The sequence below is a fragment of the Heteronotia binoei genome, chromosome 10, assembly GCF_032191835.1.
Source record: "Heteronotia binoei isolate CCM8104 ecotype False Entrance Well chromosome 10, APGP_CSIRO_Hbin_v1, whole genome shotgun sequence".
Classification (NCBI taxonomy): Eukaryota; Metazoa; Chordata; class Lepidosauria; order Squamata; family Gekkonidae; genus Heteronotia; species Heteronotia binoei.
This window is the reverse complement of record NC_083232.1, coordinates 20,264,930-20,287,489: the sequence shown is the minus strand read 5'-3', so window position 1 is coordinate 20,287,489 and position 22,560 is coordinate 20,264,930. Positions and strand designations below refer to the sequence as shown.

The window sequence follows — 22,560 nt, the reverse complement described above, 5'->3', positions numbered from 1 at the left end:
TCTACAGAGCTGGGCCCTTTTGATAGATTTATAGCAGTCTGTGTGACAGACGCCTATTTTGGGAAGATTTGATCTGGCAAGTCTGGGCCTCAAACTATTTTGAAACAGAGCTAACTCTAATGATTCAAGAATGCTTAACAGTTTGCCAAACAAAAGCTCAGTCAAACCAACATCAGCACTGATACATAACCCTAAATACATTGGGGGCTTCATTTCAGTGTGTTCTTCTCTCATGCTGAACAGATTGAAATAGCACAAAGTTATAACTGTCGTAGCACTAGAAGTCTTGGGCCTAATCCTACCAGATGCAAAGTTCTAGCTGAGCTGGCCAAGATGCAACGTGGCCTTGCACTGATGAAAAAGGGCTCATTGCTATTTTGCAATGGTGCTGCTGAAATACCAGTCGAAGAAAGTTAGGCAAGCCTGTAGGTGTAACAGATCTGCAAAAGGCCTTAAATGAAGATGCAGTGCTCAGAGATGGCCCATGGCAAGGAAAAGGGCATGGGAGTGTTGCCAGAAGTGAGATACCAGCCTATAATGGAGCAAATTTCATGCAGAAAAAGTGTGAATTCTGTCATCAACCTTGAAACTATGCACTCACACATTCCTGGCGAACCACCCAAGTCCTCAACGCATCAGCCCATGCCAAGACATGGACAGATGCCTCAGACACAAGACAAGTCTCCAACCAGATACAATTGACTGTGGCTTCTTAGGTTAGATTACTCAACCAGAAGGAATAGCTGCCCAGCCTGTGCAAAAGGAATACAAACAAAAGGATTAGATGCCAGTGGCTTGTGTGGGCACAGGCTAACAACGAATTAAAGCACAGGATCAGGTTTAGCTTTGCAGTTTGTCAGATCTTTCCTCAAGGAATTGTGGTGGCTAGGAGCAGGAACCATAAACAAATATTCAAATCTCACTGCACCATCAAATAAACTGAACAGACTTTCAGCCTTAGCTCCCTGTGTACAAAGTATACATGACCCTACTGACCTATCTGTCATCAAAACTAAAGAAGGGTTGAGTAATACTTTGAACACAAGAGTAGTCTGTATAAGTGATATGTATCAATAGCAAGCCAACTTTTATATAAACAATCAGATGGGGGGTTGTTTTATGACACTTTACTTGGCATGCAAATGACTGACTTGCTGCCAAAATGGTAGGCCCGAACATGTTGTTTACAGTTTACTCAGCTAACTGCAAAGTTTGCTATCAGGAATTAATAGCTCTAAAGCTCATACAAGTTCCAGAATTACCTCTGTTTGAAATCAAGAGCATAACTCCCATTGTAACACAGCAACCGGTCTCGCACAACAGAGCTTCCAAGCTCCTTCAAGAAGAAACTGTGGTTTCCTCAAATTTCTGAACAAGCGCCAGTTTACACAAGCTACAGACTATAAGTAGTGAAACGTCTTCATTCTCCACTAAGGGTTTGCTTCCTCCAGGAACACTGAAAAGATGAAATGCAGGGGTAGAGTGGGAAGTTGGAAAAGAACCAACTCATCGCTGTAAAAAAGCTTTTATAAGATAGAAAAATTGCTGGAGATGCATGGAAATAGGACCAACCCATCTTTAGAGCAGGGGTGGGGAACCTCAGCCCTCGAGGTCAGTTGGTGTGGCCCTTGGGGATTGCTGGGCCGAACCGAGCCATGTGCCAGCCTCCCTGCGGCCTGGCTGGCCAGCGAGGATCGTGGGGCCCAGCTGTGCTGTGCAGCAGCCTCCCCAGGACGCGGCAGGGATCACAGGGCCTAGATGTACTGTGTGGCAGCCTCCCTGGGGCCTGGCTGGCCAGCCAGAATTGCTGCAGGGCATGGAAAAGTTACTGTCACGGTTCAGTTTGCACTTGATTATCCTAGATGGTGTGGCCTAATATGCTAACGAGTGTGTGACCTAATATGCTAATTTTAGGGGATGTGGTCTAATATGCTACTGAGTTCCTGCTGGGCTTTTTCTACAAAAAAGCCCTGGACCTATGCATTTGCCTAGGGCAGCGGGCTGGGTGTGTTTGTGTGTGCGCGCGTGCCAGATTAGGCTCTCCCCACATGATTTCAAATAGAAAAACAATTATTTGCATTAATTTTGCTGGCCTGAATCATTCTCCCTCGGCGGAGCACTGTTTTTTAAGTTGATAATTTTTTATGGCTCGCGAATGATGTTATAAATATCCATATGGCCCTTAGCAAAAAAAAGGGGCAGTGGCTCAGTGGTAGAGCATCCGCTTGGTAAGCAGAAGGTCCCAGGTTCAATCCCCGGCATCTCCAACTAAAAAGGGTCCAGGCAAATAGGCATGAAAAACCTCAGCTTGTGACCCTGGAGAGCCTCTGCCAGTCTGAGTAGACAATGCTGACTTTGATGGACCCAGGGTCTGATTCAGTATAAGGCAGCTCCATATGTTCATATTTTCAAGGTTCCCCACCCCTGCTTTAGAGACATCACCAAATGCCTAAAGGCAGCAGGATTCAATGCAAACATGGAATGCTGGACAATTTAAGTTAGGATGCCGCCATGGACTCAAGTTTTGCTGAAAGTTATCCCTGAATGGTTACCAACTGAAGCACAAGTAAAATCTGCGTTTCGCTAAAGGTAAAAACTTGCCTTCAACAATTATACTTTCACTTCTAATTGCTTCATCTCTTAAAATGCTCTGTGTTCACACATTCAGTACATACTTCTCTTTTGGGTTGGGCAAAAGAAGAGAAAAAGAGATTGGATTTATACCCTGCCTTCACTTAAGAGTCTCAGAGTGGCTTACAATCTTCTTCCCTTCCCCTCCCCACAACAGACACCCTGTGAGGTAGATGGGCCTGAGAAAGCTCTAAAAGAACTGACTGACCCAAGATCACCCAGCTGGCTGCATGTGGAGAAGTGGGGAATCAAACCCAGTTCTCCAGATTAGAGTCTGTTCTTAACCACTACAACAAACTGGCTCCCCAAACCACTACAATAAACTGGCATGGAGAACTAAAATGGCCAACCATAATGGAGAATATTCAACTTGCCAAAATGAAAGTGTGTCTATGTAAGAAAACGTTTTAACTGATATGCCTAAATCAGTTTTCTTTCCTTATTTCAAGAACACAGACTGGATGCGTGTTTTTCTACACACACGGTATCAATGTAAGAAACAATGCACTGTGTGAAGCAGCCCCAAAGTAGGTGATCTTCCAGTTACAATATTTAAATATATAATCAGGTGGGTAGCCATGTTGATCTGAAGCATAAGAACATAAGAACATAAGAGAAGCCATGTTGGATCAGGCCAACGGCCCATCAAGTCCAACACTCTGTGTCACACAGTGGCAAAAAATTTTATATACACAACAAAGCTTGAGTCCAGTGACATCTTTAAGACCAACAAAGTTTAATGCTGGGTATAAGGAAGGAACACTGCTTCCTTCAAGTTTTTTGGGAGTGCAGATGCCTTTAGACAAACTAAGGCCCCACCTTTGAAAGGTGACTTCCTAACATGATCAACAACTTAATAATGTTAGTAATGGGAGGTTGATAGTTCTCCTACTGTCATCCCCTTTTCATAAGCTGGACCAGTGCTGTAATGGGAAGAATCCATGCCCCAGATCCTTCATACACACAGCCATGGTATATTGACTACATCACACAATGTGGGGAACAGTCACACTGACTGACATGGTCCTATGCCACTGAAGGAGGCCTAACCAGACACAGTGCAGAGGTGCAGTTATTTTACAAAGAAGCTGAAGCAGCCGAGTTTGATTGCATTTTAAAACTTTATCTTGCATGTAAATTATTTGCCTGAACTGATGCATTCTTGATCATATCTTTGCAGCTTAGTTCCTTGAAGGAGTGGGATATTTGAAGAAGTTTCAACAGGGCACAGATTTCCGCATGATTAAAGTGAAAGAATAACAAATGCTCCAGCAAGATAAGCTTTGCATCTAATCACAACTAGGCAAACTGGTAATAAGGGAAGACCTTTCCAGAAGTTCTCTCAAAGCATTTTTCACCCTTGAGGGTAAATATTACAGTAAATATAAAAACTCCACAACAGACAGCATGCAACACAGAAAAAGAAACCCACAACAATGGAAGCAATATGAGTCTTTGGATGTATCCAGACTAACCCAAGGCAGCTCTGTTCTGGCAAAAATGTTCTCCAAACGTTTAAGCCTAAAGTGGGCACACATGTAAAAGCATTAAGGAAACTTTCAGCACACTGATGAAATTGCTCAAGATGTTCTCCTTAACTTGCCATTTTCCTTGCTTGGATAAGCCAGGAGAACCATGCCTGGATCCACCTCAAGTGCATTTCTTCATACCCAGAACAATGCTAACAGCAGCAGCAACAAATGGAAAATAGACCATGTATGGAACATTTAAAGAAAAAATTTTTAGGACACTCTAAAACCCTCAGTTTTGTTAGAAATACTCCCACAGTTTTAACTATTGCTATTCATCATAGTACTTCTATTTGTTTGCCGGACATTTGGCATACATTCTGCCATGATACATCATCTGCTTATGAGGAAAATGAAAAAAAAAGAAACAAGACATCAAGAGCTTGTAAAAAAGCTCTATGACATTTATCAAAGATCTGTTTCAACCAGAAGAGCAAGCTATCCAATACTTTACCCTTGACTGATCAGGCTTTGCTTAATCTGGCAACTTTAAAAAGAAAAAGAAAGCCTAATGGAAAATGCTTCTCTGGAGTCCTGAGGACTAATAAAAAATACTTCGTTGGGGTCCTAGTTATTGACATTTTTGTAAAGACCTCCCTACCTGGACTGGACAATCAACTTAATTGCCTTTGCATTTAACATTATTGCCCTGAATAGATTCTGTTGTGAATAAAGATGCTTGCCACAGTTTCTCTCCCAGGAAGCTATGTGTGTGGCAAAGACACACCACCTGGCTCCAACATCTGCCCAAAAATACTGAAGGAGAGGGCAAGGTTTACGTAAAGCCTATTCTCTGTCTCTTCCCCCACACACACTTAGAAAAAAAAATCTTCAAGCAATTATCATTAATTGAGCAAAAACAAAAGTATTGCTATAGTGACAACAAAGTCCTTGATCTGGCAAAAAATGTACTGACCGCGTGTCTTCTAGTCATAAGAAGAACTATTTTAACTTAACTTTGCTAACAAGCCATCAAGTTTTAGCTTGCATTATCTGCTCTAGATCACATGCTGACCCTTAAACATCCTGCAAGCTCAGGAAAAACCGCCAATAAGCATGGAACAGAGTTACCTGTATACTGAAAGTCTCCAGTACATGATGCACGAAAGGCATTGAAAGTGATGTGGAAAGGCATAAAACTGCGTCCTGCATATTGGTAACACTTATCTCAATACTTTCATCCTTTTAATTTGGCTTCTTTTTTTGGCCATGCAATAAAAGCTAATATAGAAAATGTATGGGTGGTCTCTTATCACTTTGCTCAGCTAGAACAGAAGGTAAGATGAAGACCATCAATGCAAAAAGCTGCTTGGTCAGCATAACAGCCTCTTACACTGGTGGAAATCTTACTCCTGATGTGCTTTGTGTGGGCAAGACAGGCCACCCTTAGCCAAGAAGTAGCATGCAACAATAAAAAAATAAATAAATATACACATAAATATAATTATACTGAAACTGAATATATATAAAAAATTAAATGCCTCAGATTTCAGAGACAGGGGAAGAAAGGCGTTCAGGAAAGGTGACTCAGTTTTTTCTCCTCCAACTACCATTCACTGCTATGGTACCGTCACTCTAGGTGAACCATGGCATTCTACTTCATCCCCTAACTAGTTCACTGAAAACACTAAAAAATGTGCTGCCGTCCTCTTTCTAAAAACTTGCTCCTAGGTTGGGAGGGAGGCTTTGATGGCTTCTGTCTGTCCCCAAATTGGTTTTCAGTGTGTTATTTCACACTGAAGTAGTGTGGTATCTGGAATGTTTGGAAAAACAATCTTATTTAATAATACAAGCCAACTATCACCTCTGTTAAAAAGATCTGCAATAACTTTCATGTTACCATAGTCAAGTGAATAAAGATACTGAACACACAAACAACTTTTACATTTAATACTGGCCTTGCTCAACCACCAGTTATAAGCAGAAGCCTGTAGCACAAACAGATTTCAAGCTATAATTAGAAGGAACTGAGCAGGAACAGTACTTTGGGATTGAATTAGTGGGAAACGACAAAACCCTATTCATAACATCAAAAAGCGAATGTGTTATCTAAAAGACTCCACTGAAAAGGAAACATACAAGGTCAGTAACTCTAAGGCAGATTCCAAATCAGAAGTTTCCAAGTAAAAACAAATATTACTATGTCCATTATCTCCCAACACAGAATTACACCTATACTACTCCATACCAGGCAGCCAAACCCAAGAGGAGCAGGTCAACTGTGCTATCACAAGGGACTGAATCTTAGTGTACTTGGAAAGGAAAAGTGAAAGATTACAAAGTTCACACATAACACACAATAAAATCCTTAGGCATTCAGATGAACATGGAGTAAAACCCAAGGGTAATTCAAAGTTCTTCTTGATACCCTTGGTCACCTGATCATTCACTGACACTAACAAATAAAGAAGCACTCCAACACTATGAAACCACTCTTTGTAGAGTACAAAAACTCACCTGAAATTGACTGTATACTCAGAGCCAGCCCTAAACTGTCTGACACTCCAGGCAAGGCTAAATTCTGGCACACACACACCCCCACAGATAACACGGACGGCACTCAATTTGGTGCCCCCAGAAGGCTAGCACCCTAGGCAATTGCTTAGTTCGCCTAATGGCAGGGCCAGCCCTGTGTATAACTATTCTGGAATTGGCTTCACACCCAAACTCACAGTATTTCCATTTTATCTGATTAAGTTTCAACCAGCAACCAAGCTTTCATTATCTCCAGTAAAGTGCACTGACTGCCTCCATGAAAATGGGGAGGATGGAGACTTGGTTGAATATTGTCTACATATTGTGAAGATCAGAAACACAGGATCTCCAAATATTTTCATGTGGATTGTGAACATCAAAGAAGACAAAAGAAAAATCTGATAATCCCACAGGTTGATGGCCAAGGGAAAGTTGAACACAGGAGATAGTTGAATAGTTGAATACAGGAGAAGCTTTGCATCCCATTTGCTTCAGCCATCTGGAACTCGAAGTACATTCATCAGTCAGTATTGGAGAAGCTGGTTTTATTATCCAGTCAATGTATCATTCTAGACAGCTGCTTTATTAGTTAAGCTTTTCCACCATCCCTTTTCTAGTTCAAGCCTACTATGCTCCCCAATTCCAAACTATGCTCTGAGAAGTCACTAGACTCAAGCAGTACAGAGATATGCAGTAAGAGGGGAAATCACCAAAAATGGTTCCACCATGCTGTGCCTTCCAGAGTCCCTGACCAAAATGCCTTCCACAGCTCCAAGTCCATATTCATGTTTAGGCACAATTAAGTAAATTAACTCATAGGGACTAGGGAGAGTTAGCTACAAGAATTTCCCTTCTTTTAGTTTACACGACTGCCAAGTTTTTAAAAAGAGCATAGGTTTGTAGCTCAGAATAAAGGGAGATACTCCAGGCAGAATTTTAATTAGTGGGGTACCAGCTGTTGGATCTTTCCTCAAGCAAAAGAGAGTTCAGAATGGATGTTCTCTGGACACAGAAAATATGGAAGTCCATCAGTGAACTGAGAAACAGCCTCAAGCCCAAGTCCTCACACCTAGAAGAGAAAAGCCACAAACACCCACACATTTTGCAGCCTCCCTCCTTTTCCCCTGTCCTGTCGCCTTCAGCAAGCTGTGCAGGCAGCTGCAAGGAGTGTGCATATGGTACCACACCCCAGGCTGTCCTCTGGCTTGCTGGGCTGTCTAGCTACCAAATACTGACCAATATGCAATTATTTCAAAGCCTTATCATGGCTGCTTGTCACCAACAGGCCCAAACTTGACACAAGAGAAGGGCAATTTAGGGAATTTCCACTGCCACACCCAACAATGAATTTTGTTTGTTGTCTGGAGTCCAATTACATGACAGATGCAGGCTATTTGGTTTGTGTGTTCATGTCGGAAATCTAAGGCAACACAGTACTTTTGAGAGACTCCTACAAGAGAAGATACGTTGCTTGGGACAGAGTATTTGTGCATTCAACTGCAGTGATTTATGAAAAAAAAATACTGTTGCCATGGATCCAATCTTATGTAAACTTTCCAGGGAGGACACACACAAAGCAAAGCATACTTAGCTGCCTTTTTAAGTCTCAAGTAGAATAGCTATGAGTCAAGAGGCACATTAGCACCCTTATTTTTGTCTTAAGGAGAAGGTGACTTAAATGGAAGAAGAATCTCTACAACTAATCAACTGCACTAACCCATATCCTCAGTGCACACCAAGTAACAAGTCAAAAGTGAGATACGCAGTATGAGAATAGTAAACCAAAATAACTGTGTATGTACTAATTGACAACTATGAATGAAAACAGATGGATGTTTATTAAAATACCAAAAACTGTGCTATTTAATTATGTTTAATTACTATATACAGATACCTTAGAAATATATAAACTGCTTGTGTGTATCAGTCCACAAAAATCTTTCTTCTTTCTCTTTCTGATGGGCTGGCTAGCTCTAAGAAAAGCCATGTTTTGCTTTATCAAAGAACCAAATTCCCAAGTTCATAGCATTCTATGGTTCTGCAACATGAACTGAAATTCTTCAAGGGGACATAAGAGTCTTCCACCTAAGCATCATTTTTTCCTGGAGCTAGCCAGCCAGTCAGAAAGAAGATTTTTGTCAAGTCTTTTCAATTTGATTGCTAAGAAGCACTTTATCATTGCAGAAAGACTGAAACTTGTAAAGACTTCAAAAAACTTGTTGAACATTACGTTCTGTGCACATAGCTGCCCAAAAGCAAATTCTTTTGCACAATCTATTCTGATGTTCATTTCTAAATTTATATGTAATAATTAAATAACGCAGTCTTTTGTATTTTCACAAACATTCTTTATTGTCATCCATAGTTGTTAATTAGGACATGAGTGGTAATTTCGGCTCAGTGCATATCGAAGCACCTCACTCAGCACTTTGTAAAAACCTTTTGACCAAAGGTTGCAAAATTCTCGCTCGGAAGCACAATTGTGAAAAACAACTCAAATGATAAGAGGGTGACACAGGTTTATTTTATTTATCATGCTCATTGTCGGCAAGCCCTGTGTTGCCTTCCAATTCCACACTCACCAAAGAGCCCTGCTGGCTTGGTTTCTCCCTCAGCCAGAAAGTGATGCTGGACCAGGAGCCCCCATTCCCTACCAAAAGCAGCCCCCACCACGGAGGAGAACAAAGGCAGGAAGAGAAGTAGCACTCCTGCTACCAATGCTGGCTATCATTTCTTCCTGGGTGAACTGCTTGCCTCCTCCTTTCCCCTTCTCTTCTTTTTTTAAAGCAGGTGGGGGGGGGGAAGGAACTTGTGTGGAGGCAAGCAGCTGTTTTTGGGTCTGGGTTGGCTTGAAGAAAGAAGACTGCAGATTTATATCCTGCCCTTCTCTCTGAATCAGAGACTCAGAGCAGCTTACAATCTCCTATATCTTCTCTCCCCACCCCCACCCCACAGACACCCTGTGAGGTGGGTGGGGCTCAGAGGGCTCTCACAGCAGCTGCCCTTTCAAGGGCAATGCCTGCGAGAACTATGGCTGACCCAAGGCCATTCCAGCAGGTGCAAGTGGAGGAGTGGGGAATCAAACCTGGTTCGCCCAGATAAGAGTCCGCACACTTAACCATTACACCAAACTGGGTTGTTCGTTTGTCTTTTCTCCCGGCAAATAAGGTCCTTCTGAATTTACTGGGAGTTACTTCAAAGAAAGCGCTCCGCTCAATGGTGCTACGCCAATTATAATCAGCCAACATTTGCAAGGATCGAGGAGAAGGCAGGGCAAAGGTGGGGAAAATGCATCCTGTTCGCAAGCTCTGCTCCAGGAGGCTTGCCCGAAGAAGGCGCAGCATGATCATGTCTGTATTTCGGCAGAAAGGAACAAGGAGCCCATTCTGCAGGTGCTAAGGCAGCACATTTAATTAACTTTAATCTAATGCCCCCCTGAAGGAAAAAAATCCTGGCTATGGGCCTTGACAGTTGGAAAGAAAACCGAACACAAGCAAGTCTCAAAAGATGCTGGTTTACAGGTTCTACACCTGAACATATGAAGCTGCCTTATACTGAATCAGACCCTTGGTCCATCAAAGTCAGTATTCTCTACTCAGACTGGCAGCAGCTCTCCAGGGTCTCAAGCTGAGGTTTTTCACGCCTGAGTGATTACTGTACACTGCTGTGAGTTCTTATTGCTCCAAAAGGCAGCTTTTAGGCCAAGTGGGCCCAAGCTCAATGCTTTTCAGAAGACACCATCATCTGAAGGAGCAGGGAGAATAAATGAAGACCAATTATAAAACCACTAGAGACCAGTCTGGGGGAAAGTACAAGTTTTACGGGTTTATATCTGCAATTATTTTGGTCCATAGCTGTTGTTTCTTGCAAGGTCTCTGGTTGTTTAGCACTTATAAGAGAGAACTACTTTTTGAACAATTATACCATAAGTTTAATTTGAACTCTAAAATGGTGCCACCCTCTTGTTCACATGTAGTAAGTACTCCATCATTTTAGCAAGGTATCAAGAAAGCAGGCAGCAGTGCAAGTACGACCACCAGTCTCATATGGCCACAGTTAACATTCCAGCACACACTTTGTGATCAGTCCTGACTGACCTTCATGACCAAAATTTCTTTGCAAATATGAATGTTCACACAAACGCAAGTTCAAAAGTGAGGATTCCTAAGAAGCTAGGAAATATGCAATTTCCCCTCTAAAACCTCAAACCGTATTTTGTATATGGAAGAGGTTTCAGGAGTCCTTCCCTATACTCTGTCCCTGAAGCATCATCAATTTAAAACTTAAATTGCAATCTAGCCCCCACCCCAAACAACTGATTGAGGAAAACCCAATTGAAGAAGGCAAGAGTTCTTGTATTGTTCTTGAAGAGTGAAGAAAACTCAAACTGGCAGGGTCAAATACAGCATCCAACCAATGTTGTGAGGTCTCTTTACAAACGCACACTTGTCAGGGAGACCTCATATTTAACAGAACAGCATAGAGAAGACACTGAAAATGCCATCCTGCTGATTCAAAGAAGCTTAGAAGACTAATCAAGCCCTTACAGTATGAGGAATGGTAATGGTTACTTAAAGCAAGCCTTGAAATAAAGTTTCTCCAGGAAACCAAGATGTGAATTACTATGAAGAAATTAGGTCAACTCTCTCAAGTCCTTACTAATCTGTCCAACAGACTGCCAGGTGGCCTAGCTCTTGGTGGCAGTTTATTTACTCAAGACTAACACCTCTGAGTTAATACAAGCAACTTTCTAGCAAATGCCATGGCAGACTTGAGATTGTTGAAGAAACTAACCACACCAAGTCTGTGGCTAGTGGCAAATAACTGTGCTAATACAAAGTATGACAATTTGTGTGGAATATAGATCTTTCAACTAGAATTCAGACAGAAAAAAAAAGCAGAAACTGGAGCCAGAGAAATTCAGGGAAGAGATACAACACAGAAAATGATACTAAATTTAAGAATAGCCACTTGTATAATAAAGTAGTCAGGCACAAAAGATTCCGTATATAGAAAACATCTGTGCCACCCCCATACCACAACACATCACAAATATCTAACATGAGTATGAGACAATGTGATAAAAATGTTGCTTGCTAGTAAGCTTTGTATACTCATTTGCACAAACAGTGCAAATGTTTTTTGTCAGTGTCTAAATGGTTTCTCTGACACTGCATTTGCTATAAGCTTTTCATACTGGAAGTGAAATAATCTATAATGGTCCTCCCAGGGCTTTTTTTGTAGCAGAAACTCCTTTGTGCACACCCCTGATGTAGCCAATCCTCCAAGAGCTTACAGGGCTCTTCTTACAAGGCCTACTGTAAGCTCTTGGAGGATTGGCTACATCAAGGGTGTGTAGCCTAATATGCAAAGGAGTTCCTGCTACAAGAAAAGCCCTGTCTACACCCATTTCAAAAGCTGGATTCAGAAGACCAGGCGAAAATCCAGGAGACTGTAACCTGCTTCTGTGACAGAATCTTAACTGAAGGAAGCTTCAAAAGCAGTTCATGATTATATTACAATTGAGTCAGCTATTCAAAGAAAAAATCAGTAATCCCACTGAGCCAGCACAAGCCCCTTCTCTGGGCCTCAGCAACCCTATGATCCATATCTGAAATTCCCACATACCAAGAAATAATTAGATTACATCTTGATAATCTTTTAATTGCTTAAAAGCACTGAAAAGATTACCTGTGAAGAGATCATGACGTATGGACTGTCAACAGGCAAAATGAACCCACCTAGACTCACTTCAAGAATCCAAAAATATGCTCATGCAAGTTCTATCTCTGAATTTAAAGGAGTCGTCTGTGGATTCATTTATTCTATGCAAGAACACATTAAGCATAACGTAATTCTAAGGTTTTAGAATTGGATATCTTGAGAATTTTCTTGAGAGTGAGTAGGAAATATCTGTTGTAGAATTTTCATTTATTAGGGGCAGGCTTTCAGCGCTCTTCATAACTCTGTCCCCATTACTTACAAAGATACCCGAAATATATAAATGCACTTAACAAGTATAAAATGCTTAGAGGATTCATAATGACAAAATTTGTCTTTTCGTTTAATGGCGAGTACATAAAGCTTTGCACTCATATTAGAAAAGCTGTGACAGAGCAACCAGCTCTAAGTATCTGGCATTTTACCTCAGGTTTATACCACATCATAACAAAGCTAAAGGTTGTAAACTGCAGACTATCAACTCACTGATTTTTAAAAAATATATCAGCAAGTTCTTTCCAATAAGCATTGCTACAAGATACAGCATGCACTTCACAGATGAAGAAACTGAGGTTAAGTGACTCATTTCATTACAATTCAAACACACATATTTCACATTTAAGATTCTGAGTTGAAGTTGAACCTGTAAATACTGTTGGTGAAAAAGCAATACTCCCAACACACTGTAACACAGTAATGCACAACACTTAAAACAAATGCCACTTGCACACAAACAAATATAGTCAGCCAGGCAGACAGGCAACAAAAAAAGTTCAGACATGAGAATGACGAGTGCTAAACTTTCAAAATTAAAAGTCTCAGAATTGTTGTGACACTTACGAAATGGTTGATGTACTCTTCCTTTACAAAACATAACTTAGAAATAGGGACAGTTTTATCAATACCTTGTTGGAAATCAATCCCAAGGTACAATGACAGCATTCAATCTAGTGACTAGACAGAAGACAAGTTAAATTCATTGCACTTAAGATAAAGCTGCATTTTATTATTGATTTCAAGAAATCAGAGTTGAATGCTACAGTAGCTGAACCAGGTTTCAAGCCAATGGAATATAAAATATCTCACATTCTAATCAAAGAGACAATTGTATCCACTGCAACACCTATGCCTCAATAAAACAGAACTAAGTTATGCTGTTATTAGAACTCTGACCATTTTAAGAATCTTAGAGACTTACCCGAATTTGTACAGAAAGTAAATTTCAACCACTAATACCACTATATAGTTACAGGCACAATGATTTTCTTACTAGACTTTGCCTGACTGTCAATGACACAGCAACTACTGTGTCCACAAGTGACAAAATGCACAACCATTCAGTTGAAGAGGAAGAATAAGCAGCAGAACTTGCTAATTCAGAACTGACCCACTTCTCTGACTTTCAAGAGTATGTAACCAGCTCTACCAATTTATTTTGCCTGTACTGTCTGGGTATTTTCACCTGTAGATCATTTTTCTATTCTTAAATTAGTTTTCCCTCACTCATGAATAGGTATTATTCTGAGGTATTTCCCGTATAGCTAACAAGGGTTTTTGATGTGACCAAGACCTGAAGCAGGAAGTTAGAGCAAATGGGATGAAAAGGTGTAGGAGGAAACAGGGAGCAAGCAGCAAGGTGGAAGTAGTAACAGATGGCAGCCACAGCAAGAAGCTGCACCATTGTTAAGAGGGCCACACTTTCCTCCCCATTTGGATAATGGGGAACAGGACTAACTGTGGTCAATCACTGGTTTTCATGACTATCACCATTTTTTTCAAATGGTTGAAGTCAAATTCCATTGGTTTATATAGAAGAAAATATAGGGTCCCAAACACAAGTGCAATGGGGATGACAAATGCAGATATTCTGCAGCTTGACTTTCAGCTCCAGTTTTAGAACTGCTGCTTTAGACCCAAGAAACCTGAGGTTAGGTCAATTTTCTGTATCTGTGCAATGGACCACAGTTCATACAGCTGAAGTTTCTCAATAACAACAGGTGTGAGGGAAGTAGTTCATAAAGCCAGCAGCCCAAACTAGCAACTCAGATGAATGCAGCAGGCCAAAAAGGAACCAGAAATATAAACAGCTGGTGAGAAGCAAAGCCCATGTGTTTTATCTTAATTTTTTGTATGTGCTTGTGGCACTGGGACCATTAAGTAAGTGGGTATTTTGAATACATGACAGATTTCAATAACATTAATAAACAAGGTTTCCCCCTTCAAAGAGAACAAGGTTTATAGAGAAATTAATTGGACTAGTTAATACAACTAAGAACTGAGGAATTGCCCACTCAGTACTCAAAATGTGTGTGACTTTGCTTGCATTACTCAAAGTTAGTAACTGAGGATTATATTTTCTGATCTAAATGACAAGCCACTAAGTGAAGATCTTAGCAACAACTTAAATATGATGTTGTTCTGTGCTAGAGAATTTCATTTGATCTTTTAATGTTCTTTGAATGAAACACCTGTATTCTCAATACGTTTAAATATTTAGAAAACCTAATTATAGCAAAGATACTCATTGAGTAGGGTGGGAAAACTAGATAATACTAATGAGAAGAGAAACCACTGAGGAGTTTATGAAGGGCCTTAATAACATTTGTTTGAATGGAGTAATGTTTTAAAGTAAATATGTACTAGGAAAGGTCCTGGGTTCAGTATCTTGCTTACTATTGGTGGAAGGGGGATTTTTGTTAAATCTCCCTTTGTCACACTCCCCCACACCACATGAAGCAGCCAGTAAAAAAAGGGGGGGGGGTAACAGGGAAGAGGAAATAGGACACTTGTGTGGCTCCTTGAGTTCCGCTTGTGCTTCTTTGGTGTACAAAGGTACGTATTTTTTAGAAACCAATACACAAAGTGTGTGTGTGTGTATAAGCATGCACACTTTTTCTAAATGGAGACATGCTGCTTTAAAGGACAGATTTTTGTACACAAGAGTTGTGATCTCAGTTGAAAATATGACATTATGTTATAAATTGTGTGTGTGTGTATATATATACACACACACACACACACACACACAATTATATTAAATTATATATGTGCCTTCTATACATTATATACATTCAAAACAATTAAGTCCTTTCTACGTTAAAAATAATGTAACAGCAGCCAGTCATTCAGCTGCAACTCTGACAATCCTAGTAGCTTAGAGCAGTGCTTCCCAACTAGCAGCTTAGCTTCTCTTTCGGTCCCCAATGCAATCTACTGCTTCATAGCTCAATGTGAAATTGTCTTCACCAAGATCTGGTCCCAGAGCATACACTAAAGGGATCTTCTGGGCACTTTCATAAGAAAAGTCAAACTGTTTCTTTAAATACACACACCATTTAAGACAGCTGTTTTTTGGCAGCAGTCTCTCTCTTCAGGAAGATTAATAAATAAAATGCCCATTAATGTTCAATACTATTGCCCACTGGTAAGCTGTATTTAGGAAGCTCTGGTCTACAAATTGCACTTCTATCATTTCTGAAGGTTCACAGAATTTTGGATTTGTGTTATTCTTACATAATTCAAATGAATTACTTTTTGCTAGCTGGGAACATTGTGGCCAATTTATAAGATGCATCCAATTTTATAGAGAGGAATATTTGAAAAGGAAGTCTGAAGGAAGCGGGAGCTGAAAGCAAAGAATGGTTATCCAAGTTAAAGGCGCACAAATAAAGCTACAAATATTACCCATGAAAGAATGCACCACAAACATCAGAATTTATTCATTTTGAATGTTTTAGCAAAATGACAAAATACCCAAGCTTACTAGTTTTAACTTGTTAGCCTAGGCTTAACATTACACATTTAGATGTCAAAACTTACTATAGCCAGCATTCATGCACAACTAGAAAACATCCTTAATTTGTTTAAACCAGAAATGCACCATCAGGAACATATTAACATTATTCACTACTAAATACTGAAAGCTTGAAATTAAGTTTGCCTTGGAAATGTTAACTTCACAGCAGATGTAAACTACTAGTTGGCTCACATATCAAAACAAAAAAAATCAAAAAGCAGGATTCATGCTAGTGTTAGTGTACAATTTTGCCCTAGCACTAACGCAGGATCACTGTTATGTAGAATCATGTTTAATAAAAAGCAAAGTGCATACAGAAATTTACAACAATGTTAAGGACAAAAAATGGTCCTATTCATGTGGTCCCAGCAAATAACGCAAAAGTCTGACAGTATCATGAGCTCCGATGAGCCATTTATAAATACTTTAGATTACGTACAGGTATAATGAAAGAGTTCGTCTGAAATCTTCAAAAAAATGTTCCTGTTAATCCTCAAAGGGTGCTCGTTACAGCTTAAAATTTCTGTTAAATGCGTGCGTTGAATTACTTGTTATCCAAGCGTAGCAGCTGCTCCTTACCATTTATTGTTAAAGACTTTAACTGCCCATCTTCTTCAACTTCTACTCTCTCTTGTCCGTTCTCAACAATTCTGTAGGATAAAAACACATTTAACAATCTTTTTAAAGTGTTCTGAATAGAAAATCAAGTAGAAGAAGAATATCTTGTCCATAAAGCAATTTAGGACCAAACAGCAGCAGCTAAATTTAGAAGCTTCGTTTTATGCATATTGGGACATATTTGTATGCATTGGGACAACTTGTATGCATTCATATTACCAAAAGGCTTTGTTGAATTCTTTTTAGGTAAACTACCATTTTATTCACAATTCTAATTTCAGACAGATCTTTAAAAATGCATCAAGAGTCAAATCAACCATAATTATTACATTTCTAATCCATAAGGGACCTAAAAGCCCAGGAATTTAGATTCCCACCCCACCCCCAACTTATCAGGCATGTTAAGCAGCATACTGACTGCTTTTTGTACTGCTTACTATAATGCAGTAGTGTCACCATGCTTTCTAGTAAAAAATTTCAGTGCAACCTTGCCCAAGTTGCTTAGGAAAAGAAACCAGTGACTAATTTTTAATAGTTTTAAGACTGTTTATATCATTCTAGCATTACTACCACAAAACACTGAAGTCACTGTACCTCTTTGTAGTAATTTTTCTGCCATTCACTATTTTAGTTGAAGTCGATACTGATTTGAAGTTACCCATCCCGCTGCCACCAAATGATGTTGAGGAGAATGAAGTAAGGCCCCCATGTCCCAAAGAACCAAACGAAGTAAAACCTGGTAAGGGAATACAAATGATAGAATGCACTTGACCAAGATGACATCTACAGAGGCAGAATACACCACTTTCCTCTAGAAAATGAAAACCAGGCTGTGATCAATAGCTTCTCGGTTCAAGGACTAGAACAGATAATTGTGCAACCATGTCTAATAATGGCAGCTGTTAAACTTTTATTTTAAATATCAGCAATACTGAATACCAGCCAGTTCCACTGCATACAATCATAGTGGTTCTTGAGGACCAAGTTTAAGATAAAATTGGGATTGTTAGTGCTAACAGTTTTTGTTTTAAACTTAAGAGCACCAATATTTTGCAGAGTGCAGTTTAGTTCCTATTCTATTAAATGCGAAAATTAAGTCAAGCTATTTACCAGTTTGGCCAGTATTATTCAAAAAGCTGAATCACACCATACTGTCCGAATTTACTTTCCCAGTACATTAGACGGGATCCAAACAATCATAATACTACCCTGCAAGCCACCTCTTTAACTGTGGAGATTTCCAAAACAATGCATAGCATATTAACAGAACTTCAAAGGAGGAGCCAGAAACCCTGCAGGGCATTTCCAAGCCTTGGATTACATCTAAAGCAATATTCTAGATCCAAGCCTCTATTCCCTTACGTTGTTCCACCATTCTAGCCTTTTTTGGCCGTTTGCTTGTATATACCATGGTCTCTTTAAAAGACAGCCCACAGTTTAAGCTTTGTAGCACTGTACTTTATTCAGTGAGGAATTATGTCTACAATTCTAATTTACCCTGAATATTTCAATTACAGCCTACCTGTATCAAATGAAGAAAACCCACTCCCAAAGGCAGGGAATCCACCGAAGGCAGAGAAGAAGGATCCACCACCTCGGTTTCTGGTGCCACGTGTCCCTCGTCTGTTACCAAAAAAGTCATCAAAAGGGTCTTCTGCAAATAAAAATGAAGGGATTGTAGAAATAAATGAGCACGGGAATTTCAGTACTACATACAAAGTAAAGATAACTGAATTTTCACAAATTTCCAATTAGTGCTTATCCCACATTTCCCATGTCTCTCAGACTCCATAAAAGGTTCTCTGCCTTTGTTCTCTTTTTTTGAAGACTATCCTGCTGAAGGAACAGAATCATCTGATTTTGTATGAAGGATGTTAATGTTAATGTAAAGGCATTATTAATGCACTAATGTTAAAGCATCAGAGCAATTTTAGCGTTATTATTTTTGGGTTAATGGATCCAATTCTTTAATTCCCAAAAATTGAGCTTGTAAAACTTAACTTTCAACCAAACAAACACTTCTATAGCTGCATCTGAGTATTCTAAATAAAAAACATAAGAACAAAGCAGTTTTCTAGCAATGCAGAATAACAAAATTCCAAAGTTACAGATGTCATTAGCTAACCTTTTCCTTAATTCAGATGCATACTAAAAGCAAAAGTTAAGGGGTTTAAAAGATGAACACCTTCAGATATTTCTGTTCCTTGTTAAAAAAGTAAGGACACAGATCTATTTCTAGATATACCCGCCAATGAGAATGAAGAGATACAAGTGATTCACGCTCATCATACATTACAACAGATTTGTAATTAGGCAGTAATGCCCACCTTTGTCACAGAGAAGAGAAGACCATCCACTACATACAGATACATTTTAGACACGAAATGTGTACACGGCTTGCTGGGGGGAAAGTGTAGATGACTGGGGAAGGCAATGGCAAACCACCCCGTAAAAAGTCTGCCATGAAAACATTGTGAGAGCAACGTCACCCCAGAGTCAGAAGCGACTGGTGCTTGCACAGGGGACCTTTCCTTTTCATGTAGTAATTCATTAAATGTATTTCTTCTACTTAACTGTATATAATAAAAGTAAATATGGTATCCAAGCTAGTATTAAACTGTAAAACGAATCAATTAGAAGAAATCCTACTTATCAAAATCCCACAGACAGGACTAGGGCACACATTTTAACTCAGCTAGTAAATCTTTAAGAATAATTAGCGATTTGGCATGATGCACCCCCAAGCAAAACAAAAGGTTTGCAAATTTATGTGCTTTACCATGTTAAAACATTAATGTAAACAGCCCAGTTTGTGTCTGCTAGTTAAGAGAATGATGCAAATTATGAAAGATGTTCACATAGATAAAAGTTATATTCTATTACTAGCCACTATTGTGTATCTATATATAGCCAGTTTTACTGGATGTTTACACACAACAGACCAGTCAATTCGAACTGTACAATTAAAACAAAGTCCAGTGGCACCTTTAAGATAAAGTTTTTATTCAAAATATGAGCTTCCATGTGCGCTTCCTCAGATACAATGAAATGGAATTTACCAATCCACACAATTCAATTTCATTGTTTCTGAAGAAGTCCACATAAACACAAAAGCTTGTACCTTGAATAAAATTTTGTTAGTCTTAAAGGTGCAACGGAACTCAAACTTTGTACTATTATGGATTGTGAATGTATTCTGGTTACATTATACTAATACAGTTTACAGGAAATTCTAAAGTCTAAACTTCTGCTATCTACATAACAATGAGCCCTGGAAAGAGTTGCCAGAGGGTTTTTTTAACCTCTTCCCATGAAACACTATCCCTTTCACATGCCTGTTTAAAGGTTATAGTTTCACTTTTAAAGCACTTTGCATAGCACACAATGCAACTGAAATGCTAAAAAACACTGAATCTAAAAGAACTGTATATAAAGTAGAAGAGAGATTAATTTGCTATTCTGATCTATAGCTGTGCACAGTTATCTTTTTCTTTATATTGTGTTGTATTAAGAACTGGGGTGGTCAGATTACACAAGTCAGTTAATCATTACATTGGACCTCTCCAATAAAGCTACAGCTGTCTTGAGTTCTTAATTCGTTATCAGGGCAGCTACTGTCCTCCACACTGAAGATCTCTAATACTAACACTGAAACTTGAACACAGAAATTCTGCAATGCAGAACTGAATATACCTGGAGAGACGGCCACTAGGTTGTTCTGAGATTCTTTTCTCTACTGGAAAAAGGTTATTCTGTGGGTCCACCCCTACCAGCTGCCTATACCATGACAAGTACAATATGGGGAATGGGATATGAAAATTCCTGTAGAGTCTGTTGGGCAGTTATTCACCCATTTATGAGTCTTTAAAAGAAAAACACTGGGTAAAAGCACACAACAAATACTGCCCTTAAATTTACACGACGACACTTAGGGTGGCCATAATATCTGCAGGCCAGCCAGGGATACGTTGAGGGGGGGAATGATGTGTGCGTGCGCGCCGCCGGAAACAGGAAGTGATGTCACTTCCGGTGGCATCATGCCACCGCCGGAAACAGGAAGTGACATCACTTCCTGTGACATCATTTTCCCCCAAATGCCACTGCCGGAAACAGGAAGTGACTTCACAGCACTTCCTGTGACGTCCCCAAAAATCCCCCAAATATCACCGCCGGAAACACCAAGATTATTTATAGAAAGGGAAAGGGGGAAATAAAGTTAAATAAAACTGGCCTCGCTACAGGACCTCCTGATAGCCCCTAGTTTTTGGGCCACTGTGTTTTTGCGCCACCTTCATCAATTTTGGGGTGTGGATCCCCCAGTGGGGTGGGCTCCCAACTCCCTCCGCCGGCTGTTTCTGATAGCCCTGCGCCCCCTCTTTCATTTGATATGTGTCCCGTGCGGGTGCCACCCTCCCGCCGGGAGATGCCGCAAAATGAGCCCTCTTGAGGCTTATGGCGGCAGGGCTCGGGGGAAGTGAGCTAGACTGCTGTTCTTTTGAGGGGTTATAGAGTGTTTCGAGCCCGTCCCTGTGGCATCGGTCCCATCGTTGTGGGACCCAGGGGGGCCGGCGCAGCGGCCCGCCGAAGCAGCCTGTCAGTCACTTCCGGGTTCCTGTCCTGCATCTCGACCTGTGTTATTAGTGACAGGCTGCTTCGGCGGGCCGCTGCGCCGGCCCCCTGGGTCCCACAACGATGGGACCGATGCCACAGGGACGGGCTCGAAACACTCTATAACCCCTCAAAAGAACAGCAGTCTAGCTCACTTCCCCCGAGCCCTGCCGCCATAAGCCTCAAGGGGGCTCATTTTGCGGCATCTCCCGGCGGGAGGGTGGCACCCGCATGGGACACATATCAAATGAAAGAGGGGGCGCAGGGCTATCAGAAACAGCCGGCGGAGGGAGTCGGGAGCCCACCCCACTGGGGGATCCACACCCCGAAAGTGATGAAGGTGGCGCAGAAAGAGGGAGGGAGGGAGGGAGGGAGGGAAGGAAGGAAGGAAGGAAGGGAGGGAAGGGAAGGGAAGGGAAGGGAAGGGAAGGGAAGGGAGGAGGGAGGGACGGAAAGAAGGAAGGAAGGAAGGGAAGGAGGGAGGGAAGGGAGGAGGGAGGGAGGGAAGGGACAAGGGAGGAAGGAAGGAGGGAGGGAGGGAGGAAGGAAGGAGGGAGAAAGGAAGAAAGGAAGGGAGGGAGGGAGGGAAGGAGGAAAGGGAGGGAGGAAGGAGGGAGGGAGAGAAGGAGGGAAGGGAGGGAGGAAGGAAGGAGGGAGGGGAGGAAGGAAGGAAGGCCGGCCGCCCCTTCCCGCCACCCTGCTTTTTGCCCCCTCCTTCCCTGCCTGCCTTGGGGGGACTTACCGTCTCGCAGGGCGCGGGTGGCGGCCTCCCCTCTGGGCGGGCGAGCTTCGCCAGGCGGCGGCGGGCGGGCCCTTCCCGGGCGGCGATGCGGCGGCTGGTGCTGGTGGCGGCGCTGCTGGCCGCTGGGCCTGCAGGGAGGGCGGGGCGGGGGGCCTCGGCGGCCTCCTCGCCGCTCGGACCCCCTCCCGGGTTTCCCCGCTCAGCGGGAGGGCGCAGCCAGGCCGCCGGGCCTGCAGGGAGGGCGGGGCGCCTTGGCGGCCTCCTCGCCGCTCGGACCCCCTCCCGGGCCTCCTCGCTCAGCAGGGCAGCCGCAGCCAGGCCACCGGGCCTGCAGGGAGGGCGGGGCGGGGGGCCTCCTCGCCGCTCGGATCCCCGCTCAGCGGGGCAGCCGCAGCCAGGCCGCCGGGCCTGCAGGGAGGGCGGGGTGCCTCGGCGGCCTC

At 41.6% G+C, this 22,560-nt stretch overlaps 1 protein-coding gene across 1 annotated transcript in view; it reads right to left on the bottom strand.

Moving 5' to 3' along the window:
* DNAJB6 (DnaJ heat shock protein family (Hsp40) member B6) overlaps nt 1-22,560 on the bottom strand; it is a 69,846-nt gene that overhangs the window by 23,149 nt on the left and 24,137 nt on the right. The window contains exons 6-8 of the mRNA XM_060248063.1: nt 18,293-18,424; nt 17,365-17,506; nt 16,732-16,802 (exon numbers count right to left, since the gene is read on the bottom strand). Of these exons, the coding sequence (XP_060104046.1) occupies nt 16,732-16,802; nt 17,365-17,506; nt 18,293-18,424 (345 nt within the window). The remainder of the gene's footprint in view (nt 1-16,731; nt 16,803-17,364; nt 17,507-18,292; nt 18,425-22,560) is intronic.